We start from the raw sequence: 24,009 nt of genomic DNA on the forward strand, positions 1-24,009 counted from the left end.
GTTAATTTAGCCTGGGTCAAGTTAGCCTTTTGGATCGCCCTCAATATGTATAAGATTTATTTTATTTATATAAGCAAGCTTAACATAAATTCATATTTATTTATAATCAGTTAATGTTATTTAAAATTTAAATTGTATTTTTTTTATAATTTATAGGAATTATTTGATATTTATTTATTAAGAAACAATTTGAGTTTTTTATTATTATTATTTAAATAAATTTGATTGCCACATGCAAAGTATTTTTACTTGCTATGGAAAAATTTTACTTTAAAAATATATATTTTTTCGCCGTTTGCTTCTGTAATATGAACGAATTTTCATTTACAAATATGTATCTCCATCAATTTGATTGTGCTCTGCATATTAAAATTAGGAAAAATTTAAAAATGTGTTTTATATATAATATTATATTATAAAATTCAAATGAGAACTGTTTTGGCCGGCACGCTTAAAAAAGCACGTGATTCTTGTGTTGCTCAATAAAATACCCACTTTCAGCACTTGCGAGCGCTCTCGCCAGATTTACAATTAGGCCCAAACTAAATGTTTACGATGCAGTTGCCGAGGAGCAAACCCTTCTCTCTGCCTTTTCTCGCCATCCTCATCCACTACCTGTGAAATAAGCCGGCAAAACTGCCCCCTCAAGACAGTCCTGAGAAGTCTTGCCGCTCTAATGATACACAATAAAACAATACCCTCTCCTCTTGGCCAGGCAACGAAAATTGCTCGGCCATTTGTTTCGGGGCTTGGAAGGGAGTTAATAAGACGTTGGATTTGGCGGCGGTGGGTGGGTCGTCCGTGCCAGCAGCCCTAACGCGATACAGACCACGTTAATCATTCCGCCGTAATTGCAACAAGTCACTTTAATCAATCATTCGGCGGAGAACGCCCTAATTTTTTCTCGCCTGCCTCGTCGCCGCCGCCGCCGGCTTCTTATTGCGGTCTACCAATTTGTCCCGGACGCTTGATTGCAAAAAGTGGTGGCTTTGCACGCGTACTTTCCAGATTAAACTGCGCGACGGTTTATCAGGATTCTAAACGGTGTCATAAGTCTGGATTTTGTAAAGCCTTAAATTTAGAAATTACTTAATTTTGTGGTGCTGATCTGTTTTGAACTTGCAACGAAAGATTTTATTGTTAATACTTTTTATAATTTATATTTTGATATTTGAACTGTTTGGAAATAATACCAGAAAAGATTAAATTGAAATCTTCAAGCAAAATTATGAATATTGAAGTAAAGGAGATCGTTTTAAATTAATGGATTTTTCTTCACATAGTTGTTATTGTGCGAGTTTTTTTTCTGTTCTCATTAATGTAGAGTTGTGTCTTTTTTTTGCGTTTTTAAGTGTAAAGTTTTGGGGTTTAAAGTTTAAGAGGTTTTTAAGTGGTTTTAAACTGAAACTGGTTAGTTATGTTGCTCTGTTTGCACTTATTTTCCGGGTTTTAATTGAGTTTTTTGTTTTTTACGCCAAAAGACAAATTTTTGAATTTAATTTCTCAAAATAGTTATAAGTCAACATTTTTGTGTATTCCATCCTGAAAAGTCAAGTTTTTCTCGCACAGTTTCAGTAAAATCATGTAAAAAAACGCTTAAAACAATAATATATTCGAGGAATTATAAACAATTTAATAAAATCTCTAAACGTTTAACAAGGAGCTTAATAATTACACTGTAAATAAAACTTCTCAACCTTTTCCCACAAGATCAATGTAAAATTTTTATGTTGACTGACCTAATGATTTTCTTTTTCAATCTAAATTGGGGAGATATGAACGTTTTTCCTGAAATTTTTACCTATTTTGATCAGGCCCATAAGAAACAATGTTAAATTTCGAAAATTCAATTGTCCCAATAAATTAAATTTTATGTCTTCTGGAACTGATACTTTAACAAACCAATGCTGATGTAGAGTAAAATTACCATCAAAATTGATCGGGCCAATTTTTGGTTAAATCTTTCCTTCAACAAATTTGCCTTTGGAACTACATTTTTGATAATTTTATTAATTTCTCTTCTCTCTATGTTTGGAACCTGACGTAATTTACAGTAATATTCAAAATTGGACACACATTATTTTTTATTATAATGGTTCTAAAAATAGCCCGCAAGTTTTTGTGATTAGAAAATTGGCTCTTTCGGCGGAAAGTGTTGTTGGTCACACACACGCCCGTTTTATACTTTTACTGCAACTCAGCACAAAAATGGAGCAAAATTGAGTGCGACCCGACCACGTTTTCTAATCCCCGCAGCCCTTTAATTAGAGGTTACACAAGTCATATTTCACGAAATATCGCGTCCAGCGAGATGGAGGAGGGCGATTGCCGGGCAAAAATCCCATAACCGGCACCCCTTGTTACTCCTTTTTTCTGCCGGGATTTAATCTGCAATCGAGTTTCATGTCTTGTGGCAGAAAAGTCGGACCGATAAGCATCTCACGGTGCCCATTGTGCGGCGGGCGGGGAGAGCAATTATTATTTCTAAAGGTGTAATAATCTCTCTATTGTGCGCGAGCAAATAATAACGAGTGCAGCCGACGAGAATTAGGAAGGCGTTTGATAAGCCTTCAATGTATGAAGTTGTCTTACGTCGACGTGTGTGTAACACGCGGTTTAACAGGGTCCTGAGTTAATTATGAGACGGTGAAAATTCACTGCCGAAAACGGGTTAACGCGGAGAGTTGATTAAACCGTGAGCCGGCTAAGAATAGACTGTGATGACACGATTCTTCAGGTGAATCGAAAAACTTTTATGATTGTGAGAAAAAGTAAAATATTGAGTAAGTCAAATTAAAAAATTTAAATAAAAACAAAAGTTATAATCTTTGTTCCCTTATTATCATTAATATATTTTTTTTAATGGATCATTTTAAACATTTTAAATAATATTTTTTTTATTGACAGTTAAATAAATTTGTAACTTAAATTCATTTCTTAATTTTTGACATTGTCATTACTGATAAATATGTTTATTTATATAATTTAAACCCAAACCTGTAGACTAATGCAGCAATTTTATTACAAGCAAACTAATTCCTTGAATTCCTTGAAACCTACTTATGAGTTATTACAATATTAACAAATTAAATTAATACATAAAACGAAATTTTATATTGAATTTGCCAGTTGTCAAATAAATCTCACGAAGATTAGAGATTGTTTAAAGTCACATAATTTTGCAAACATAATTAATTTCGGCTGTTGCTCTGATAGAATTTCTGAATAAGTATCTTGATCACCTGCAATGAATAAATAATCATTTCCATACCAATGAATTGCGCTGTTTCTGCAGAGCAAACAGGCACAAACAGTCTCTGTGATCCGAATTGGCAAATTGTTTGCGTTGCATCCCCCGTAGACCACGTACTAATTGCACAGCTTTGCAAATAAATCGATTTTTGCCCGACGAATTTATTTTATTTCGTCACAATTTGCATAAAACGTGAGCTGCGGTTTGTGCTATATTTGTATAAAAACGGGAAAGCAGGTGATTTATGCCTCCCCAGCCGCACATTTCGTGGGCGTATATTTAATAACAGGCACTTTTGCGGTCGGCGAATGTCTTGTCATCGCGCCGAAACGGCTCGTTTGAGCGTCGCAATAAAACAAAAGTAGTTGAAATACTTCTCGTGTTTTAAAATTTAAATGCCGCAGATGAAAAAAGTGTAAAACGCGCACTTTATCAAACGCGACACTTTTCCACCGACACACATGCCGGCTCGTAAAATGCTCCTTTAATTACATTTTATAGGCACACATCTGCATTGGCCACATTACGCTCGGCGAATTTCAAAAGAGAGAATTTTTCAGAAACACGTACGTCACTCGCTCTGGCAAAAGGAGGCGCAAAATTAATTTACATTTCCTTGTAAAAGGAAGCCGGCATCGCCTAAATGGTGGCGGATCGCTCGAGCAGAACATGCGAAATTTTTTGCTCACATCTCTTTTTGCCAAATCCTTTCAGCCCCTCTCGTGATGTTTTGGTGGTGCAGAGGTAAAAAGAGAGAACCTGAAACCTTTAGGAAATCATATTTACATCCTTTTTACCGTACATTTTTACCCTAATTTTTTGCAAAAAAAAAATAAATTAAAATGAATAAAAAATTGTTCGTTGAAGAAATTGTTTTAAATTTTCAAAATTTGATTTTACTATTTTGAGTCATTGTTTTATTTGAGCTTGAAATATAAAAATTAAATTTCAAGAAGAAAAAAGTTTAATATTTAGAGCACCTGTTGAAAGAAACTCTTCGAAATAGTTTTTGTTGCTGTTAATATTTCTATAAAATGCAATCTGTCAACTAAACTTTAGGAATTTTATGGAAATATTTAAGATTAAAATTGTGTAAACTTCTCAATTAATGATAATGATTTTATACTTTATCAGTTTTTTTTTTAGAAAATTATTGTGTTGAATTTAATTTTTTTACTTTCAACTTCAATCAACTAATTTTTTTATAACAAAAATTATGAGGTTTTAAATTGTGAATTGTTGTAGCAATAAATTGCACAATAAGAATTAAAAATATTTGGTTTGAGTCTGTAAATTTTCAAAGTCAACTAATTAATATTTCTTTCTGAAAAAGGTAACCTTATTTAGATTTATTTATTTTCAAAAATTATAATTCTCTTTTTTTCTTCATGCAAGAAAAGTTAACTTCAAAACTCTGCTTTCTTAATTAGTGTTTGTCGAGCGTTTGCGCGCTGTTGCGTTGCAAGATTGAAACTTGTAGGAGTGTTATTTAGGATTGAATAATGCATTCGCGTCTGCTAATGCGATTATTGCCATTCAAGGAAGGTTCTGAGCCGGCCGGGCGAATTCCCTCGCCGTGCACATAGCGGTAATTGCACAGCCACCATCTACATGAAATCGAGTTAAGGCGCAGACTTGATTAAGAAGTAGTGTGTGTTCCTTCACACAATGATTACTCTCCAGGCGTGCATGCCGTCTTGCTCGGGCAGCTTTGGACTTGTGCAAACCCCACGGGCTTTTCTCTTTGCCGAAGAGCCGAGTAGAAAATTAAATACCACCAATGGATGAATATTAATTTGCCTCAGTGCCGGACGAATCTGCAATAATTAATTCAAATACGTTCCATAATCAATTGTTTCTGTTTAGTGCTTTAAATAAATATTTTGCACGATTCAGCTAGAAAGATTATTTTTAAAAAGTTTATAATTTTTAAAATATTAAATTTATTCAATTTATTTTTTATAAATTTATAATTAACTGCCTTATTCCATTTTTTTTTATTTAAAATTTTAATTTTAAAATATAATTACGTTTTTTATTTAAAAAAAAAGCTGGATTTGTAAGCATTGAGATTGTAGATTGATTTTTATTTGAATGATAAATTATTTTCTTATTCAAATAAAATATTAATTTATGTTCAGCTTGATGTACAGAAGTGAATTTTATTTCAAAAAATTATAGAAAATTTGACTGCTTAGCCGCTCTGATTCAAGATTCAAATCCTAAATTACGTGCCGATCACAATTAATCAAATTTTGAAAGTAACACCGAATTAGAGCATAGAAATTAATGAGAATCTTAAGGAAATAAATTTAATGCCCTTTTTATCGAGTGTACGTAAAAAAGAATTGGCAGATCTATTACTGGTCTAACTTGCTTTTTCTCTGCAAGTTCTTTTTCCTCGTAGAGTTCCCATTACTTAATTTTGCCAATTTGTTGCTTTGTTGCAGGCGCTAGCTCGGCACCGGTCCAACGCTTTGACAGGCAACCACAATACACCGAGGTCAACCCCGGCGAGGATGCCAAACTTTCGTGCACCGTGCACCACAAGAAAGGTCACTGCTCGTGGCAGAAAGATGGAAAGGTGAGTTTTCTCCCAACTCTATATTATTTATATTTTAATTTTATATTTACAAACATTTTCCTTATTGGAAAATTAGAAGAGAAAATAAAAGGTAAAAAAACTTAACAAGATGTCGGGTTGACAAAGTTGCAAAAAAAATTAAAGTAGAGCCGAAACTTTGCACGTCTTATTATATTTTCCAATATGAAATTTTGCTGGATCAAAAATAAATTTAAGATTGGTGAAAACAGTTTTTTTTTCTTAATCGGCTTCAGATCGATCTTTGAAAATTGCGTCTTTCTGCTATAAATACGTATATTTTACTGAAGAAAAAAAATTAACAATTTATAGTTGATTTGTTTTTATTTGGAAATTAAACTTTGTAGTTTCTTTTTTTTACAAATATGATAATGATAAATATTGACTAAATCCACAAGATTTTTGTGAAAGATAATGGATTTTAATAGTAATTAATTTTCACATCATTGGATTTGCTTTTCTTAGTCCGGGAATTTTTAAATTTATATTTTATTTTCAGGAAAATTATACTCATATTTAATTTCTACACATGAATAAAACGTGTATCAATCAAAATTTCACCAAAAAAATTTAAATTTAAAAAAAAATGAACTTTCATTGCGGGAAAATAATTACTTTTAGAAAATCCCATTCTATCCTTGACATAAGTTGACATTTTTCTGCTCGAGAAACCTCCGTTTGGTATTGTCAAGAGACGCACTCACCAGCCATAAACAAAATCCCATTTTCTTTAACCAGCTGTTTTTTGCCAACGTCGAAAATGGTGCCTCTTAATTCACTTTGCTCCGCACAAACAAGCAGCGAATTTGAAATTCAATTACGCGCGTCGGCCGATAAAAACTCGATTGTGCGGCCCGAAACAGAGAATAGGAAAAAAACGGGGGATTAATTAATTCGGCGCCCCCGACCGAGAGGGAAATCCATCAGAGCAGCGGGCGATTCATTAAAATTCATGCTCGACAAGTGCGCGCGTGGTCGGTGCACAACAGAGAAAAGTGCTTGGCTGCAGCGCCGCCTGTAACGAGACACTCGCGTGCTCGAATTTCATCAGCGAAAACCGCCGGCTGCACGCCCGGAATATAATTTCGCCGATAAATTTCGCCCACAAAGGCCGTCTTTCCGAGCCGCTCGTCATCTCAGACGAGACGACTCCAATTTTTGAAATAACAAACTCTTCCGCGTCGTGCACTCGGAGGACCAGACGGAATTATTTTTCCGCACACAAAAATAAACAGAGAGAGATGGTTAGTCAGAAACTCACTCAGCAGGCATGTATTTTTCAAGAGATATTTTATAAATTATATTTTTAACTATAGTTCATTATTTCAATACATCTGGTGGTAAAAATTTCAAAGTTTATTGACCCATCAACCCATAATACATTAAACGTTTAAGTACGCAATAGTGAATAAAATTGTAATTTCACTCTTTTGAAACCAATTAAATAATTATAGAACTACATTATATATGGATGATGTATTTGGACAGAGAATTCTCCGTGATATTAAACATGAATTGAAATTAAAGTGTTAATAATTTAAAAAGGTTAGTTGCTTTTTGACACAAAGAAAATAAAAAAAAAATAGTTTTTAGTTGTATTATTTGATATAATATTGAATTAATTTTATTTTTCTATTATGTAATGTAATTTTATTTTATGTTATTTCACTTAATTTTAATAAAAGCTTTTTTGTTGACATATATTAAGGTCGCTTTCAATTATCTATATCAATCGTTATAAAAATAAAAAAAATTGTGGGAACAATCTACAGTAATGTATTAGTGTTTTCCACTTATGAATGCATCATATCGTTTCATGCGTGCGTTGAACCTCTTTCTAATTTTGACTTTTTTTTTTCTTTATCTATTATTTTTTAATTTATGATAATTGATAAATTAATTCACATTCATATACGTGAGGTACCATTAATTTTAAAAGTGAAATTTGTATTCACGAAGCTTGTTAAATAAAACGAATTTTTGAAAAGGATTGAGTTATAAAAAAATGAAATCTTCCTATTGATAAGTAATTATTTATTAATATAACGCCAGACAATTTTCTAAGCTGAAATCACTTTTCGATTATTAAAGAATTCATAAAAATATTACTTTCGTATCATTTGAACGAAATTCAAATAATAAGCTTCGTGATTAACGCAGAAATTTATATTAGTTCTTCTATGAACGACTTTAATTGAAAATTCGCAATTTGCCGAGCGAAAAGCGGGCGTCTTCCTTTGTTTCAGCTACATTAAGCCAAGGAATATTCATATTAGCGACGCGTCCTCTCCGAAGAGAGACGATAGGCCACAGGCACACGATGTGCGCATTGCAGAGTAATGATATTAAATAGTGGAGCGTGCGAAAGTTGGTGTAAAATAAAACGATTAAAATGTAGCAATCGTTGCCGAGTGCCGCTTCAACTCTCATCGCGGCGTTTTGCATTCAAAAGAGCCGCGCGACGCGAACGCTCGGAATTGAAAATTCGGTGCCGGGGAAAAAATATAAAAGCAACCGCACCTCTCATCGAAAATGCGCCGCTCTTCGCGTTTTTTGATTCACGCTGCAAAACTCATTTCAAATGCACGGCCGTTGTGACAACAATTTTTGTATTTTTATCACAGAATTATTCAAATTCATGCGCGCGGCACACTCGTTAATTTTTATTGAGGAAGCGGAAAACTCCTCCCTGCGCTGCACTTCACGTCCGACTAATGAATGGCCCCGCTGTTTTTCGGACACTCGTTCATTTTAATGAGGAATTTATGATATTTTCATTGCTTTTCGAGAGGGCTGAACTTGTTGACAATAAAAATTTAAAGCGCACCGTTGTGTGGTGCGATGAAAAAATTATAATTTGATGAAAATGGGAAAATTTATATATTAAAATTTAATGCAAACGTGTGTGCATCATTTTTAAGGTTCTTTTTGTGGAACCAATTTTGATTAATTTCATGGTAGGATTTAGTAAATTTGCAAACGTTGAGGAGCCTCTTCTCAAATTAAATTCATTTTTTTTTTGTATCATTACAAATGCCAGGGAAGTTTTCCTTCCTATCTAGAATGTTAATAATTTGGGTTTTTTATATTATTCACTCATGGTCATTCCGATGTTTCAATAATGAAATTTAATAACATCATTAATTTACTTTTTACCTCCAAAATTTAAAGTTTTTAAGTTTCTGATTCTGTCAAGCAAACTTATGATGTAATTAAAAATAAAAAATATTTTATATTTGACTTTTTTTTAAATTTACGGAATATAGTAATATTTAATATTTAATTTTAAATTTAACTTCTTAATTTGTATTTAACAATAATATTAAATATTTTTTTTAATTTAGTTTCTTTATTTATCTTTTTATAATTTTTCCCACAAACTTGTTATTTTAGTTATGTATTTTATACCAATAAATAAAATAAGCCTGCTGGTGTACAAAGTCTTTTAACTTTAATATTCATTAGGATATTATGTAGATGGTAAATTTAACTTCTAGTTTTATTGATATTATTGCAATTTTTGTTAAGATCCAAAAAATTATTAAATCTAAAGAGTTAAGTAGAAGGAAGAGAAACATACAATTGAAATAATCATGGCGAATCATGGATAATGAGTAATATAAATATTTAATCCTTTTCATCATAATTATTTTCTTTTTTTGTAAGAGCTTAATGGATTGAGTTAAAAACCTACTTTTTATTTTGTTTTAAAGCAGCTTAGAACTATCGTACTTTAAATACAAATTATAAAAACTAGGACAATGTACTACGATGGCTTAAAACAATCTGGCGAACAGCAGTTGGCGAGACGTTTAAAATTCCAAGTACGCAAGTACATTTTACACGGAATATATATATATAATAAAGTTGAGTGCACGTTGGCATCATTTAATTCCGCGGCGGCTTACGCATCCCCGCAGAATAATTCCGGGCATTTGAGAATATAACGGCGCGCATTTGTACGACTGTGCGCAGCCAGCGGGAAAATCTAGTTTTTGCGTCGGGGCCGTTTGTTTATCTGCGTCGTGAATCATTTCTCGCTCGGCGGCGGCGGCGGCGGCGACACCAGCCCTCGCTCTTATTACAAAGGACGACTTTTAAGCCGGCGCTGCAAGCAACTTTTCTCATTACCCCGGAATAAAGAAGACGGATGCATTACTCTAATTTCTGCGCGCGCCAACTCGTCGTGCAATTGGGTCGAGCTGAAATTGCATCATTGTTATTGCGGCCGTCGTCTTTTTCAAATATTTATGTGTGTGTGTAGCTCGGAGCTGTTCTTTTGATGTGACCTTTTGCGCGCACCAACAGAGAGAAAGAGGGGCCTCAGGGCGCGCGCCACTAAAAGTATGCGCGCGCGTATATTAAGTTCATTTTCATGCCAAAAGGAACAGCATGAAATAAATGATGAGTGAGACGAGTAGAGCCGACGAGAGAGCTCAAAACAACCTGCTTCTTTTTACCATAACTTCCTTTTCAGCACTACTTTACCTGCTGGCTCGGAAAAAGGCCCAGAGAAAAAGCTTCCCTCTTAATATTTTCAACATTTTAAGGTCCTTGCTGCGAAGAGAGCCGAGTTTCTTCTCTCTCAAAATATATATATTTAATACTTAACGTATAAAAATACCCCGGGAGTAAACTTTTTAACGAGTTTTACATCATCATACTCTCAGCGCTAATTAAATGCCATAAATCCGCGGCACGGTTGCGCCTCCGCAAAAACTTGAACACTCAGCAGCCCTAGAGAGAGGTGAGACGATAAAACTGCAAGGTGGCGTAAAAAATTAATAAATTTCTGCATGCATGATTTTTTTTGCCTGGAAAAAAAGGAGAAGCGAGGAAGATGGGACGAGGCCGGCCTGCAATTTGCTTAGTCGAGTGTGAAGTGAAGGGGTTGTGTTCCACATGCGGCAGTGGGCGTGGCAGCTGTCACTTTTTTACCCCGTCTTAATCCGCAATCCATCATGCAAGATGATAACACAGTTTTTCTTGGCTGCTTCCTAGTAACTTGCCGCAGCTTTGTTGTTGCAGTTGAGACGAGAAATTCTCTCAACAGGCGCAAAAGGGTTTTTGGGGAGGTTTGGGGAAAAGTTTTGGTCCCTTTGCTCACAATCATATGCATGGTTTAGAAGCTAAATAGTGAATTATAGTTTAGTGAAGAATCTGTAGCTACATTATTTAATAAAAATGTAAAAAAAATAAACACGGAATATCAAAATTATATCGGAATTAAATTTGAAAAAGTGACAAGAATACTATATTTTTTCAAAAAAAGTTTTACGTGGATTTAGAAACTGAGCGAGGAAACCAATGCTTGGAAAACGAATTCTAATGTCTAAATTTTAACTCTTAATTGAAAATTTTGATACTTTCAAAACAGAAGTGGATTTCTGTTTGCAAAAAGCTATTTTTTCCACTCAATACTCGAAAATTAATAAGAAAAACGGCAACACATGACTGAAAAGGCTTGCTGATGAGCTTTCAATAAGCAAAAATCATGATCCTAGTCATGTTCAGTGTGTTGCCGTTTGTCTTAATTTTAGAGTTTTGAATGGAAAAATTAATTTTTTGGAAGCAAAAATCCGAATCTGTTTTAAAAGAATTAAAACTTATAATTAAAATTTGAAATTTTGACATTTTAATTCGTTTTCTGAGCTTTAATTTTCTTGCTCAATTTATGAATACACGTTAAAATTTCTTTTATAAAATTTAATTGGAAACTGAAATACAATCAACTACGCAAACATGACACAACCCTACATTAAAAATTACAAATAATAAATAAAAAACACTGATAAAAAATTACGAAAATTCAATAATTTAATGAAATAAAATTTAATAATAAGGCAAGAAAGAGTTTCTGCAATCTAACTTTGTTTATAGTTATATTTAATCAAGACTTTTATCTTTTATTATCAAAATGATAATTTCTTCTCAAATTTTGCATGTTATAAATTATGATGTAAATAGGAAAAATATAACAATTAAAAATTGTACCACACAAATATAAATGGCTTATTATTATTTAATATTGTTAAAATTTATAATTTTTTTCTAAAACCTTAAAAGAAACAAGCAGATATCTTGTAATTTTCCAGACATCCTTTGAATAGTTTACTTTGCGATATCAAAAGTGCATAGCAATATCATTAAAAGAAAACGCACACACAAAGAGTATAATAAAATTTGCAATCATTGAGAGTGCCAAGAGCAGAATTTCCATCTTATTGTCAAAGGCGGAGTGCAGTGCTCGTGAATCGCGAGTGGCTGCGAAATATTCACGTTCAGTGAACACGGTGCGGATCACTTCTGCTCGGCGTATTTGCCTAGCCGCCATGAAATAGAAGCAGTCAGCAATCTCGCGAATAAGGCGGTTTTCCGGCACAAAAGGCCTGTCTAACGCACTTGAACAATAAACACGGCCGGCGATATTGCGCGCGCGAGACCCGACAAAAGATTCAATTTTGCATGTGACTAGTTCAGCTGATGGATATTGTGTGGGAGCAGCGATCCGGCCGCAAATGTCTACGGTCGCTCGAGTTGAATTATGCAGCCGTGATGGGCACGCCTGCGAGGCACGTTGCATAATTCGCCGCACCGCAGGCGTTCCGATGAAATCAAAAGTCTGCGGGAGATTTTGTTCGTAAATAAGAACGGAATTCGAGGAAGGGATTTTTCTTCTTCTTCTTTTTTCTGTCTGGAGATCGGAAGGGGCGCGAGAGACGAAGGCATTATTCTGATTCCAAAGTAATTTGGTTAAGACTAACTCTTCCCAGTCTCTCCTCCTCCACTAAGCAACTGCCACTGCCAACTTTAATAATAAAAGTCGGAGCAAGATAAACTGAAAAAAGCCGACGGAATTTTATTAAAAGAAACTTCTGTCATTTACCATATTAAAAGCGGAATCGTAATAAAGTTTATAAACAACTTCCATTTCGGCGGCGGCGGCGAGAAAGTTGTTGGCGTAATTTGTTTGCTCGAGGAATTAGAAGGAGAGAAAAGTCTCGCAATCAGACTGCGGGATGCAAATTAATGCTGCGTGGTCAAAGTAAATAGTAAATAACCAACTCTTTCTTGTTTTGCTCATTTATTTTTTGCACGTCTGTTGAATTTTAACTTGATGAATTGCGTGAGATATCACTGCTGTTATGATATAAAATATAATTCAAACAAAATTTATTTTTATTATTTGTAGGGAAAAAATAAAAGTATGACTTTATTTTATTTGTGTTTATAATGAAAATATTTTAAAATATACTTAAAATTTTATTCAAAAAAAATTATTAAGGAGCAAATTAATTTTTTCAAAGTAACATTAATTGAATCCAATATCAATACTTTTAACATGTTTTTTTTTTCATTTCAATTACTTCCAATCCTCATTATTTATTATTTAATATTATTTAGATCTTTTATTTTCTATTGTTATTTATTTATTTAATTAAATTTTCAACTTAATTTATAATTTTGTATATTTTTTTTTTAAATTTAGTGCCGCTTTTTTAATAACCACAATGAAAATTGTCTGTTTCAGCCCGTCGGAATGTACCCTAAGAAGTACGAGTGGGCAGCCGGCGGGGCTGCGATGGGCCCCGGGGGTCCGATGCCCCCTCCCGGCGGCGACTGCAGCATCTGGATCCGCAGTGCCACGATCGAGTTCGACGACGGCGAGTGGGAATGTCAGGTGACCGCCTCGGACTTCGCCTCGCAGGACGCCCTCACGTCCAACCCAGTCAAACTGGTCGTCAGAGGTGAGTCCATTTTTCGTATTTCGCCCTTGAAACGCTAACGAGCTCCCTCCGGATGGGGACACTGTCAATATTTTGTCCGCTATGATGATTTCCAAAATGGCGTCGTGATTTTTAACGGATGACCGGTCAAAGGGAGACACTAATTAAGACATTCCTGTGAGAGCGTTTCGATCCGACTGGTCTCCAAGGAGGCTCTTTAATTGAGACTGTTTTTTCGTTGAAGAGGAAAAGTAAAAGAAATTATTTCAAATAATTTATGCAACTGAATAATTTCAAAAATGTAATTTATGTTCATAATAATAAGAATTTTACTTCCCCTAACGTAATTAACCGTAATTTAAAAAGCATTTAAAATGACTAATTTATACCCGTTTGCTTACTTTTATAATATATTTATATCATATTAAAATTTGGTAATCTTATATTATTCTTCCCAACTACCACAACTGAAATTCAATAGGAAAATTTATTCCATTTATATCACTTAGGAATTCGTTGCAAACTCAAGAGTAATTTATATATAAAAAAATGTTCATAATAAAAATTTTTATCAAAAGATTGCATTTTGTGCAACTAAATTCGGAATATTAAATAAAAAATAAATTAAATTATGATTTAAATATTTTTTATCCAATAAATATTTAAAATAAATTATGATTTTTAAGTATATAATTTTATTTTTAATAATCCAAAAGAAAATTACGTATACAATTTAGTTGTTTAAAATATCTCTAGTTTAAAAAAGTAATTTATTAGAATTTCAATTCCATTGCATTTGCTAAATTTTCGTCCAACAATTAACAAACGAACATTAATCAAAAAGACCATCACAAAAGTTTGGAAACAAACTTTCTCCCCTGTTTTTTCACTTCTTTTTCAAATTCAAAGCAAACAATTTCTAAAGCTCAGAGAATTACTCTGTGTAAGCTTTTTTGTCACAATTTGCGTCTCACACAGGAATCACACTTTACGATGATTTCGCCGAGAGAACAGAGAGGGGAAGTTTTACTCCCGCGCACATAATCGCGATGATGAGAGGGAATTTTTAATCTTCATAAACGCTCTCGGTAAAAACATTTGCGCAACGGACGAGCACACTTTCGGCATTTTAATTCGCCCCCGCCTGCTTGTGTGTGTATTTTTAGTTTCGCATTTTTATGATGGCAGCCGTAAATTATGGCGAGAGGGCGGTTTTTCTGTTTTATTGCTGGCTGTTGTGAGCGCGCGCCCGGCGCAATTAGAGTAAATTGCCGGGATTTTAAACCGGATTTGCAGCGGCGAACGCTCGGCCGGCCACGGCTCTTCATTTATTTCATCATCGACCTTCCGCGCCGAGGGAACAATGCGCCGTCGGCACGACTGCTTCAATGCACCTCCAATTTTCTCCGCACAATGAGGAAAAGCGTCCTAACTCCCCGTATAATATAATGCCGTGGCGACGACGACGACCAACTCTTCCGTCCGCCGCCATTATTTGTTGGAGGTGAAACGGAGAAAAGCTGCTGTTCGCCGGGCAAATCTGTTCACGGCCTTGTAATCGGCTCCGGATGTTATCGCGTCACTCATTCTCGTCTTATTGTTCGCTCTATTTTTCTTATTTTCACAGACAATTTGCAGCGAATTGAAATTGGAAATTTAATTTAAACCAAACATAAATATAATTTATATCTTAAATTACAATTATTTTAGTTATTTAGAAAGAATATTTTATAATTAATATTTTAATTTATTTAAATATTTTATTTCCTTATTGTTTTAAAACTTTTGATTTAAAGGCATGAATTTGAAAACTAAATCAACACAAAAATTAATAGAAAATGTAACAAAATATTAAAATAAATTACCTGTAAAGTTTTATAATAATATAAAGTTAATCAAAGTTTATTCATCTGCTTGCTTAAAGGTCTGCAGCCAATGGTGTTGATTAAATGCTAATTACCTATAAAATCAATTTATTTTGAACTAAAATGATAATTTGATAATGACAAATTGAAAACATGAGTTTAAAAAATGAAAAATATACACAACCGACCTAAAAGGCTACCTGAGGTTTGCTGGTAATTTTAAAATATAGGTTTTTTTTGTACAACTAAAACAACTCATAGGCCGGGAGGAATTTATAAAAAAAAAAAAAAAAAATTTTAAATTCATACGAGGTTTGCCCGTTAACGAATTTTCATGAAATTTACCTCAGGCCTTCATTATTAATAAGATAATGGAATTGTTACAAATTTTGAAATCCATTTTTCAATTAGTCAACTTGAAATGTAAACTGAGAAACTGAGAAAGTTCAAAGCCCTACATTTGTTTGTTGAAAAACGATTTTCTCGGAAAATATTAAAATCGATGGAAAAGAGCTTCAGTTTTTATTTTAATTTAACTTTTTTTTAATCTACCAAAAATTTCCATTTCATTTATTCTCTCGCAACAAGTCATACAGAAATGGAAAAGTAAATAAATTTAACTCAAAATAAATATTATTTTTATCGATTTTTATTAAATCTACTTTAAAATGAACAAAGTTTTTTTCTTTTTTGAGTAACTTCTAGTAAATTAAGTAGCAAAAGAAACATGAGACTTTTTATCTCTCTATGTTAATTTAGTTGGAGGCAAACAAATAGGGAGTATTAAATTTTAAGCCCTTTTGCCAGCGGCGCGCGAGATTAATCCGGCCTCTGCGACGACAGACTCAATTTAAAAAATTTTCACTCAATTAGGATTTCCTTAATTAAAAAGCATCCATCGCCGGTCGTCGCAAAGAGAGTGGAAAATCACACGCGACGTTTGGGGCCGAATGCAGCGGAGCGGCCAGAATAATTAGACCCGGTCTTTCTATGCTAATGGGGCGCGGCACTCTCGAGTACGTTGCTTGCCTTTCATTCGGCGGGCGAACGCACATAAAAATACTAATAACAAAATAGGCTGCCGGCTTTCGCCAGCCCTTTCATTCCCTCCAAAGGCTGGCGAATTTCGTTAAAAGGGCCGTTAAGCGGAACGGCCGCAGTCGACAACTAATTTTTGCATTCCCCGGCAGTTTTATTAAAACGATGCCTCGGGCCGATATTCGTTCGCTCGCTTCAATTTTCACGACCCGCTGCCTCTTCAGCTTTTTATTATTTCCGAATTTTGAAATTTTCGAACGTAAGCTGCTCGCTTCAAAACATCAAAAAGTGAAAGCAAAAGCGTGTTTTTGATGTGCCGGCAACGTCGCTTCTAATGATGCTTGAATTTTGAAAGAATGAAAGGGTTTAGGCCTGGAGCTTCAAATTATTATCATATTGTTTAGGTCTCGGATTTCATTTTTAAAAGGATCAATAATTATTTTTAAGCACTCTATTAAAAAAGTAACTAATTTTTTTGCTTATTAGATATGAAAAACATCGTTAAAAGCTAAAATTTTTAGAGTATGGAAAAGTTTCCTTAAATTGAGAAAAAGTAATCTTTTCCTGGAAATTATCAGAAGAATTAATGTAAAATTAAAAAGGACAATTTCTTAATTTGCTCTAAAGCTTATGACAGCACTGATTTTAAACATATTGAAAAGATTATTAAAGTCAATTTTATTTTTCTGAAATTAAATTTGTAAATTTGAAATTCTGAAGAAGAAAAAGTTCCAATATTAAAAAAAAAAAAAAAAAAAAAAAAAAGAGAGAAAACATACTTTTAGTTTAAACCTTATTAATGGGAATGACGTTATTTTTAATCAATTTTCTTAAAAGGACTAAAAGTCAAATTAAAAGTTCAACTCCGATTTGATCACCATTATTTGTAACGAAACTTTGTAAATGTTGGCCTCACCGTATTTTTCAAACAAAATATGGATTTTGTTATAAAAAAACTTTCCCTCTTTTGGCAAGAGCGTAATTGACTTACGTCCCCGTTATTTGACTTTTCCATCAGTGGGAAATTTCATTATTTCTCTCTCGTTCTTTCCGTGCCAGCGAGTTTTGATTCGCATCCCAATCGACGTGGAAGCCTCTCCGCTTTCGATTATTAAACGCGACGCTCTATTTTTAGGCTCCGCCCAGCTCAAATAATTTAACTTGCGCCTCGCGGGTGTACATAAATAATTGCCGCGTGTGCAAAACCTATCGGTGCGCGCGAGACACATTCATAATTCGGCTCGACGCGAGTGCGGCCGCAGCTCGGCAAGGCTTAAGTGAATTAGAAGCGCCGAAGCCAGCACTACTTGCGTATAAATTAATTTCAACGTGAAAATTTAGAGGTGTTTTGCAAGGAGAGCCTGTCTTGCCTCTCTGCTTGGCAGGCAAAGGTTCTTTGTGAGCTCCCAACAGAGCCGGGCAGATTTCCATTACAAATGCCGGCAGTTCTTTGCGGCGCAACCCGCACACAGCCGAGGGACTCGATTTAATTTAACAGTCACGGAATTCCGCCAGGAAACAATAACAATCGGAATTGCATTTACTCCGCCGGCCGCGCATAATCCGGCCGAGCCTCCTTCCTTCGTTTGCCTCTTGAGCACCGCCGGCCACCAGGCTGGAAGGAATTATGCGAGTGATTTACTGATTTACTACCAGCATTTAATTTATTGCTGCACTATACGTTAGTTGGAACTCTGATCTAGAACTTTTTAATTAAATTTGTTATTTAATTCTATTAGCAAAGAGGAATTAAGTAAAAACAAAATAAAAACACAGCAGACAAAATAATAAACTAAAAATTTTAATTAATACTAATTATTATTATTTAATACATTATTATGTGTTTAAATTTTTACTTCAATATAATAAATTTTTATTTTTAATTTAAATTATTTTGATTATATTTAAGTAACTAAAACTTTTTATTTCTTAATGTTCGTGTATTTAAAATTATTAATTTTATTGCAATTAATAAATATTTTTATGATTTAAGTACACAGTACAGGTTAATCCACATTATGACATAACAAATGCATAATTGCAAAATGTTTATATGGTTCTTGCCCACGACATATATTTTATTTTAATTGAACAATTATATCCATTAATGATTAAATTTATTAAATTTTTATTTCTTCCCAATAATTCACCTGTGCAACTCCTCCTTCTGGACTCAAGAGCATCTAGACTTGAACTCTAAAGTTGAAATTTATAAAATTTATATAAAAATTAAAAGTAATTAGTGACAAAAATTGCAATTTGATGTAACAAATATCAAAATAAAATTTGGAATTAAAAATATCACCTGACATTTCATGCCCAAAAATATTCCGAAAATTTTCAGCAACAAAAAATGAGCAAAGATAAAGAAAAAAAATTATTTAGCTCCCTATTACTCTTTAATTAATTCAATTTTATCCTTGTTAACAAACAGAAAATACATCACTTTTATAAAAAAAAAATAAATACCAACAAAACCAAAAACTTAAATTTTACAAATTTATTTTCTTTAATCTTAATTTTGAATCTTTATTCGCATGTTCATGCAACTCTCAACCCGGTTTTAGAACAGGGATTCACCGCGTGCAGCTTTATTAAAATCCATTCTTCAGCGCCGACCTGGATTCGGGGTTGACTTTTGCAAGTAATAAGGGGAGAAGCACTCACTTGAAATATTCTCGCACGAAACCGCAGATTGTAATTCGCTGGTGCAGGAGCGCAAAGCGGGTTGCATAGCACAGGAAGTTCGAGGCGTGAGTTATTATGGAAACGTCAAGCAAGTTGCACCGCTGGGAAGAGAAATCTCCTTAAAAGCACCAGGCCGCAGAAGTGGCTCTTTTCATACGCAGAGCTCATTTAATTGCGTCGCAGGTTGTTGCTGCTGAATCCAGCGCGTCAAAAAGAAAGAAGTCGCGCGTGACGTGGAAGGATGGCCCTGTTAGGCAAACATTATTCAACGCGGTGATAATCACCACTTACGTCTGCCGCGCTGCCGCCAAAATAATGCGGAAAATATGGCGCAAAATTGCGGTCTATTTTTACGACGGCGGCACTAAAAAAGCAGCCGTAAATCAAAGTGTCGTATAAACTTTAAAGCGCGTTATTAAATCTCAACCAGAGTGACAAATTTTTGATTCGGAATCAATTATTATTTCGCAAAAGGAGGAGGATTTTGCAGGAAAAATGCCAAAAGTGGAGAGATCTAGACGGAGGAGTTAATCCGCCCCATTTGCTCGGCGATGGCCCTATGGATGGCTGGCTATTATTTTTCGGCAGAAGGGAGGCATTCAGAAGCAATGAAACATATAAAGCGGATGAAAGAAACTTTCCACCTTATAAAAAGTTCAAAAATGACTGTATCTCTGCGCCAGAGTTTTCCCATCATTTTTTCGTCTCTCCGTCCCTATCGGACAAATTTAAACTTTTTATTATCTCTGGCAGAAATTGTGACGAGCAAATGAGTGCCAAATGTGCTTCCACAGGAAAATATTTAAATTAATTTTCGAAAATCGTTGGACTCGCCAAAAGTTTCACCTGAGAAAAAGTCAAAATCGACCAGCATTTTTTTGTGGAGACTAAAAAATTTAAATTTAATAATAAGAAACTCATTTTTTTTAAATAAATGAAATGCAAAATTTCATTACAGATTTATAAAAAACTTAGAAGGATTGCAAAAATAGGGTAAAAATTAGTTCAATATTTGTTATAAATTAATAATTTCCAAACTTCTAAACTGCATAAAATATAAAATTGAACAAATTGCAACATTAAGTTGGAAAAAATTTCACCGTCCTTTTTTTAAACTTTTGAAAAGCAAAAAGAGATTTAATCATTGTTATCATTTGTAATTTTAACATGTTGAAGTGATTTTGACCCTGACCAATGCAAAATTCATCATTTTTAAAGTGTTTTACTAATGAATTTCCACGTTGGTCGCCCCAATTGCATTAATTTCAATTTAATCCATCGCAAAATTGCGCCTGCCACCGCATATCTATTATTCAGTCGCGGCGGGAGTCGAAAAGCAAGTGCCATAAATCAGATGGCGAAACGATTTGAAATCCAAAGCAGCTAATTTGATCCAATTAATCATCCGAGCACTCGCCGGCTGAATGCAGAGATTACGCAAATCAAGTGCACGCCGAGAATAATTCAAACGAAAACTCTAATCCGTAATTAAAACCAGAAAGCTCAAAAGAGAGATATTAATTTAAAAAAAAAAAAAAAAAAAATTCAACCGCAAAAGTAAAAATTACTAATTCAACTCCGCAAGAAGTGTTCATTTATTTAGGGGGAACTGGGAGGGGCGGAGCTCGACGAACAAGAACACTGAGTGAGCAAACTCTTATCTTAATGAAAGACAAACACAAGAAACTCGACGAAAGGACGGACGGAGCGAGCTTCTCTTATTCTATTGCAATGAGCGCACTTGCACTGGCACAAATTTTCCTTTCCTTGTTGAGCGCTGAGAAGGGCTTTTGGGTGAGATGCATCCGCGTGTTTCTCTCTCGTTATTCCAATTACGGACATTCAGAAAAGCGAACTCACTTTGAGGCTGATTTTATCCGATTGCAGATTAAAAGTTTGTTTTGCGCTGCAGGCTGCATGGTGACGTCTGGCGCGCGCGGTTTTGCAGGCGAGGCACAAACCAGTTTTGTATTGTCACGAGCGCGAGGGATTTCTCGAGCGTTAAAGAGATTAGATTTTATGCTTCGGCAGACGTTTCGACTAAACCCGGCCGCTTCCATTCGGCAAATTATCTGAAATGAAAAGACTTGCTCAGACAATGCACGGGAGCTGAAGGATTTCTTCAAATGTGCCACATGTGAAATTCTAAAGAGAGGCATTTGACGAAATTCCCACCATTTGCGCCAAATATAGATTTAATTTACCTCTAAATTGAATTAATTTAATTCAACTGGCCTGAAAATTTTGTTCTAAAAATCTCATTTGGATCTTTTCATACCTATATTGTTTACAAAATACTCAAAATTATTTTTATAATTGAGTGGGAGTTTTAATAATTTCTTTAAATGGGAATTAGCAACAATGACGTGCTTAAGGAGCTATAGCTAATGAAAATATATCTATAATTATTATTATTATTATTATTATCATTTTAGCTTTATTGCATTGTGGAACGTAATCTCTTGAAATGTTCTCTTCAATTTTGTTTATAAATATTTAATTCAGTGCTACCGTGCTTTTAATTTATATACTCAAAATCTATGTTTTCAATTATTGAAAAAAAAAATATATAATTACTAAATCTACTGTAAAAACAATAAATATAAATAATATTTTTATATTTAAAACTGTTTGTAACAAAAACTTTATTAAAAGGTATAATAGATTGTTTAGATTTATATAAGTTTAACTTTTATTTCAATTTTTAATTTACAATTTTTGCAAACTTCATCATTAGTTGCTTTTGTTTAAATTTTTTTTTCATTAAGGAAAACGTTCCAGCCAAAAATACCATTTCGACTTTTTTTACAAAATGAATATTAGGCTTCAATAAATTTATTTCCTAATTGGTCTGAATGCTTGTCACTGCTTTTGTTCCAACAAGCGGGGTGCCTCACAATGTCCAAAAAACAATAGTTTCAAAGAATTTCATAAAAATCTTCAGGCAAATGTATTTTTGTTTCCAATGAAAAATTTACTTAGAAATATCATTCGAATTTTTTTTTTAAGACAAAAAATATGAAAAATACTAATTGAAAATATTAAATTTATGTTCAATAATATAACTAATATTATTCGTTATAGCAATAATATTATTTTTAACAATTATTTGTATTTGTGGAAGTGGAATATATAATTGTTTCAAACTTTTATATTTTGAATTGTTTGATCAACTTTCGTTTGAAATGTGACAGAGAAGCTCGACAATTAGCATCATTCCTTCTGCATAAGTGAATTCATTTGATAAGGAATGAAGTTCATGTTAGTCCCTGTTGAAAAACTAAATTTTTTAATATATCAACCACTTTTCCGAAATTTAGGACATTTTCTTTAAATTCAATTAGGACAAAATTTTTAGGACAATGTGCGACCATAGCTTTTAGGACATTATCTTTAGGATATTTTCTTTAGGACATTATGATGGTACCCCAACAAGCACACACACAGCCCCAAACGCAATTTATCATAGCTCATCAGGGCAAACGGTATCTCTCCGGCATTATTGTGTTAATTAAACCAACACAGTCCCCGCTGACTGCAAACCGACCCCACTCAATTCGCGCACCACCGCAAATCTGAAATCAAAGCCGGCGGCGATTGTTGCGCATCGGCCGCTCTTATATGAATTAAACTCGCATACAACTTGTCAATTAAGTGCCACCCCGAAGTCTGAAGTGCGAATTGTTTTCGTTTGACGCCGCCGGGGCGAAACACAAAGCGAGCTAAGCGCAGACATACGTCTTGTTAGGTACGTGTGCAACTTTGAGCCGCACATTCACAATACAATAGTCTCAGGGCGGAATTGCTCGCCGCGCGCCTGATGGATAACCTTTTAAACAAGACGCATGGCTGCAATTAAATTCTCGGATTGTCTCGAGTGCATTATTTCCAATTATCTTCCGGGCAAATTTATCGCCGCCACGACTCGGTTGTGCGATTCCAGCGGAGGCAAAATAAATTTATTGCTCTACAGTTTTGTCTCCAAAATCTAAATTTCAAATCAATTTTCTCCAAACAAAAGTAAAACGATAAATTATTGATGTACAAAAAGCTGGTTGAAAGAAAAATTATCTATGGGAAATGATAAATAAAACTTGTCAAAATTGAAACATAATTTTTACACAAGATTTTAATATAAGATACTTTGATAATTTAAATATCTAATTAAAAACAGAAAACCATCTTGCAACTTGAATTTTTTTCAACCTTCATCAATACCATTAAGTTCCGAATCAAACTTTGTTAGGCCTTGTCAGAATGAAGCAGACACGACGTCTGAACACTGAATTCAAGATAAAATTTATGAATTTGGATTTGAATTTAAAATCGGCTTTTCCTCGAGGGGTTTTGTGAGTTGTTTATTGTTTATGAAAAAACAATATCCTGCTCGACATGTTTTAATTCATGAGTTGTAAATTCACTTAGAAAAGGAAATGTACAAAAATCAATCTTTAAAAAAATATTTTTCCTTCAAATTAACAATTTTTTTTGGTGAAAAATGATTTTAAATCACATTTTAAACCATTTTTACCACAAATTTGACACATGAATTCAAAAATTACTTACATATTAATTTTTTTAAATAATTTGATCAGAATATTCAAACACATGTTTTGAGCCTACCTTTCTTGGCGGAGGTTGAGAGGAGACTTAATTTTTTTTTCAGGTACAAGCTATTTTTGAGCAAAAAATGTATTGTATTCAGTCGTCGCTACTGCTGAAAAAAAAATAGTGAGAATTTGAAATAATTATATTTAACTTTATGCAATAATAATATACAGAATTTTTTTTATATTATATCTGCTTTTTAATAAATTTATGATTTAAATTGATATT

At 33.7% G+C, this 24,009-nt stretch overlaps 1 protein-coding gene across 9 annotated transcripts in view; it reads left to right on the forward strand.

The window, feature by feature from the left end:
- Positions 1-24,009, forward strand: part of LOC132200848 (hemicentin-2) — a 182,593-nt gene that overhangs the window by 107,889 nt on the left and 50,695 nt on the right. For all 9 annotated transcript variants that reach the window (XR_009442208.1, XM_059626598.1, XM_059626592.1 and 6 more), the window contains 2 exons: positions 5,704-5,837; positions 13,387-13,603. Coding sequence is in view for 8 of the 9 variants with exons in the window: in XM_059626592.1 (XP_059482575.1) it covers positions 5,704-5,837; positions 13,387-13,603 (351 nt within the window). In the remaining variant the exon portion in view is untranslated. The remainder of the gene's footprint in view (positions 1-5,703; positions 5,838-13,386; positions 13,604-24,009) is intronic.

The sequence above is a fragment of the Neocloeon triangulifer genome, unplaced genomic scaffold (assembly GCF_031216515.1).
Source record: "Neocloeon triangulifer isolate White Clay Creek 2 clone unplaced genomic scaffold, ASM3121651v1 ptg000014l, whole genome shotgun sequence".
NCBI classification, from domain to species: domain Eukaryota; kingdom Metazoa; phylum Arthropoda; class Insecta; order Ephemeroptera; family Baetidae; genus Neocloeon; species Neocloeon triangulifer.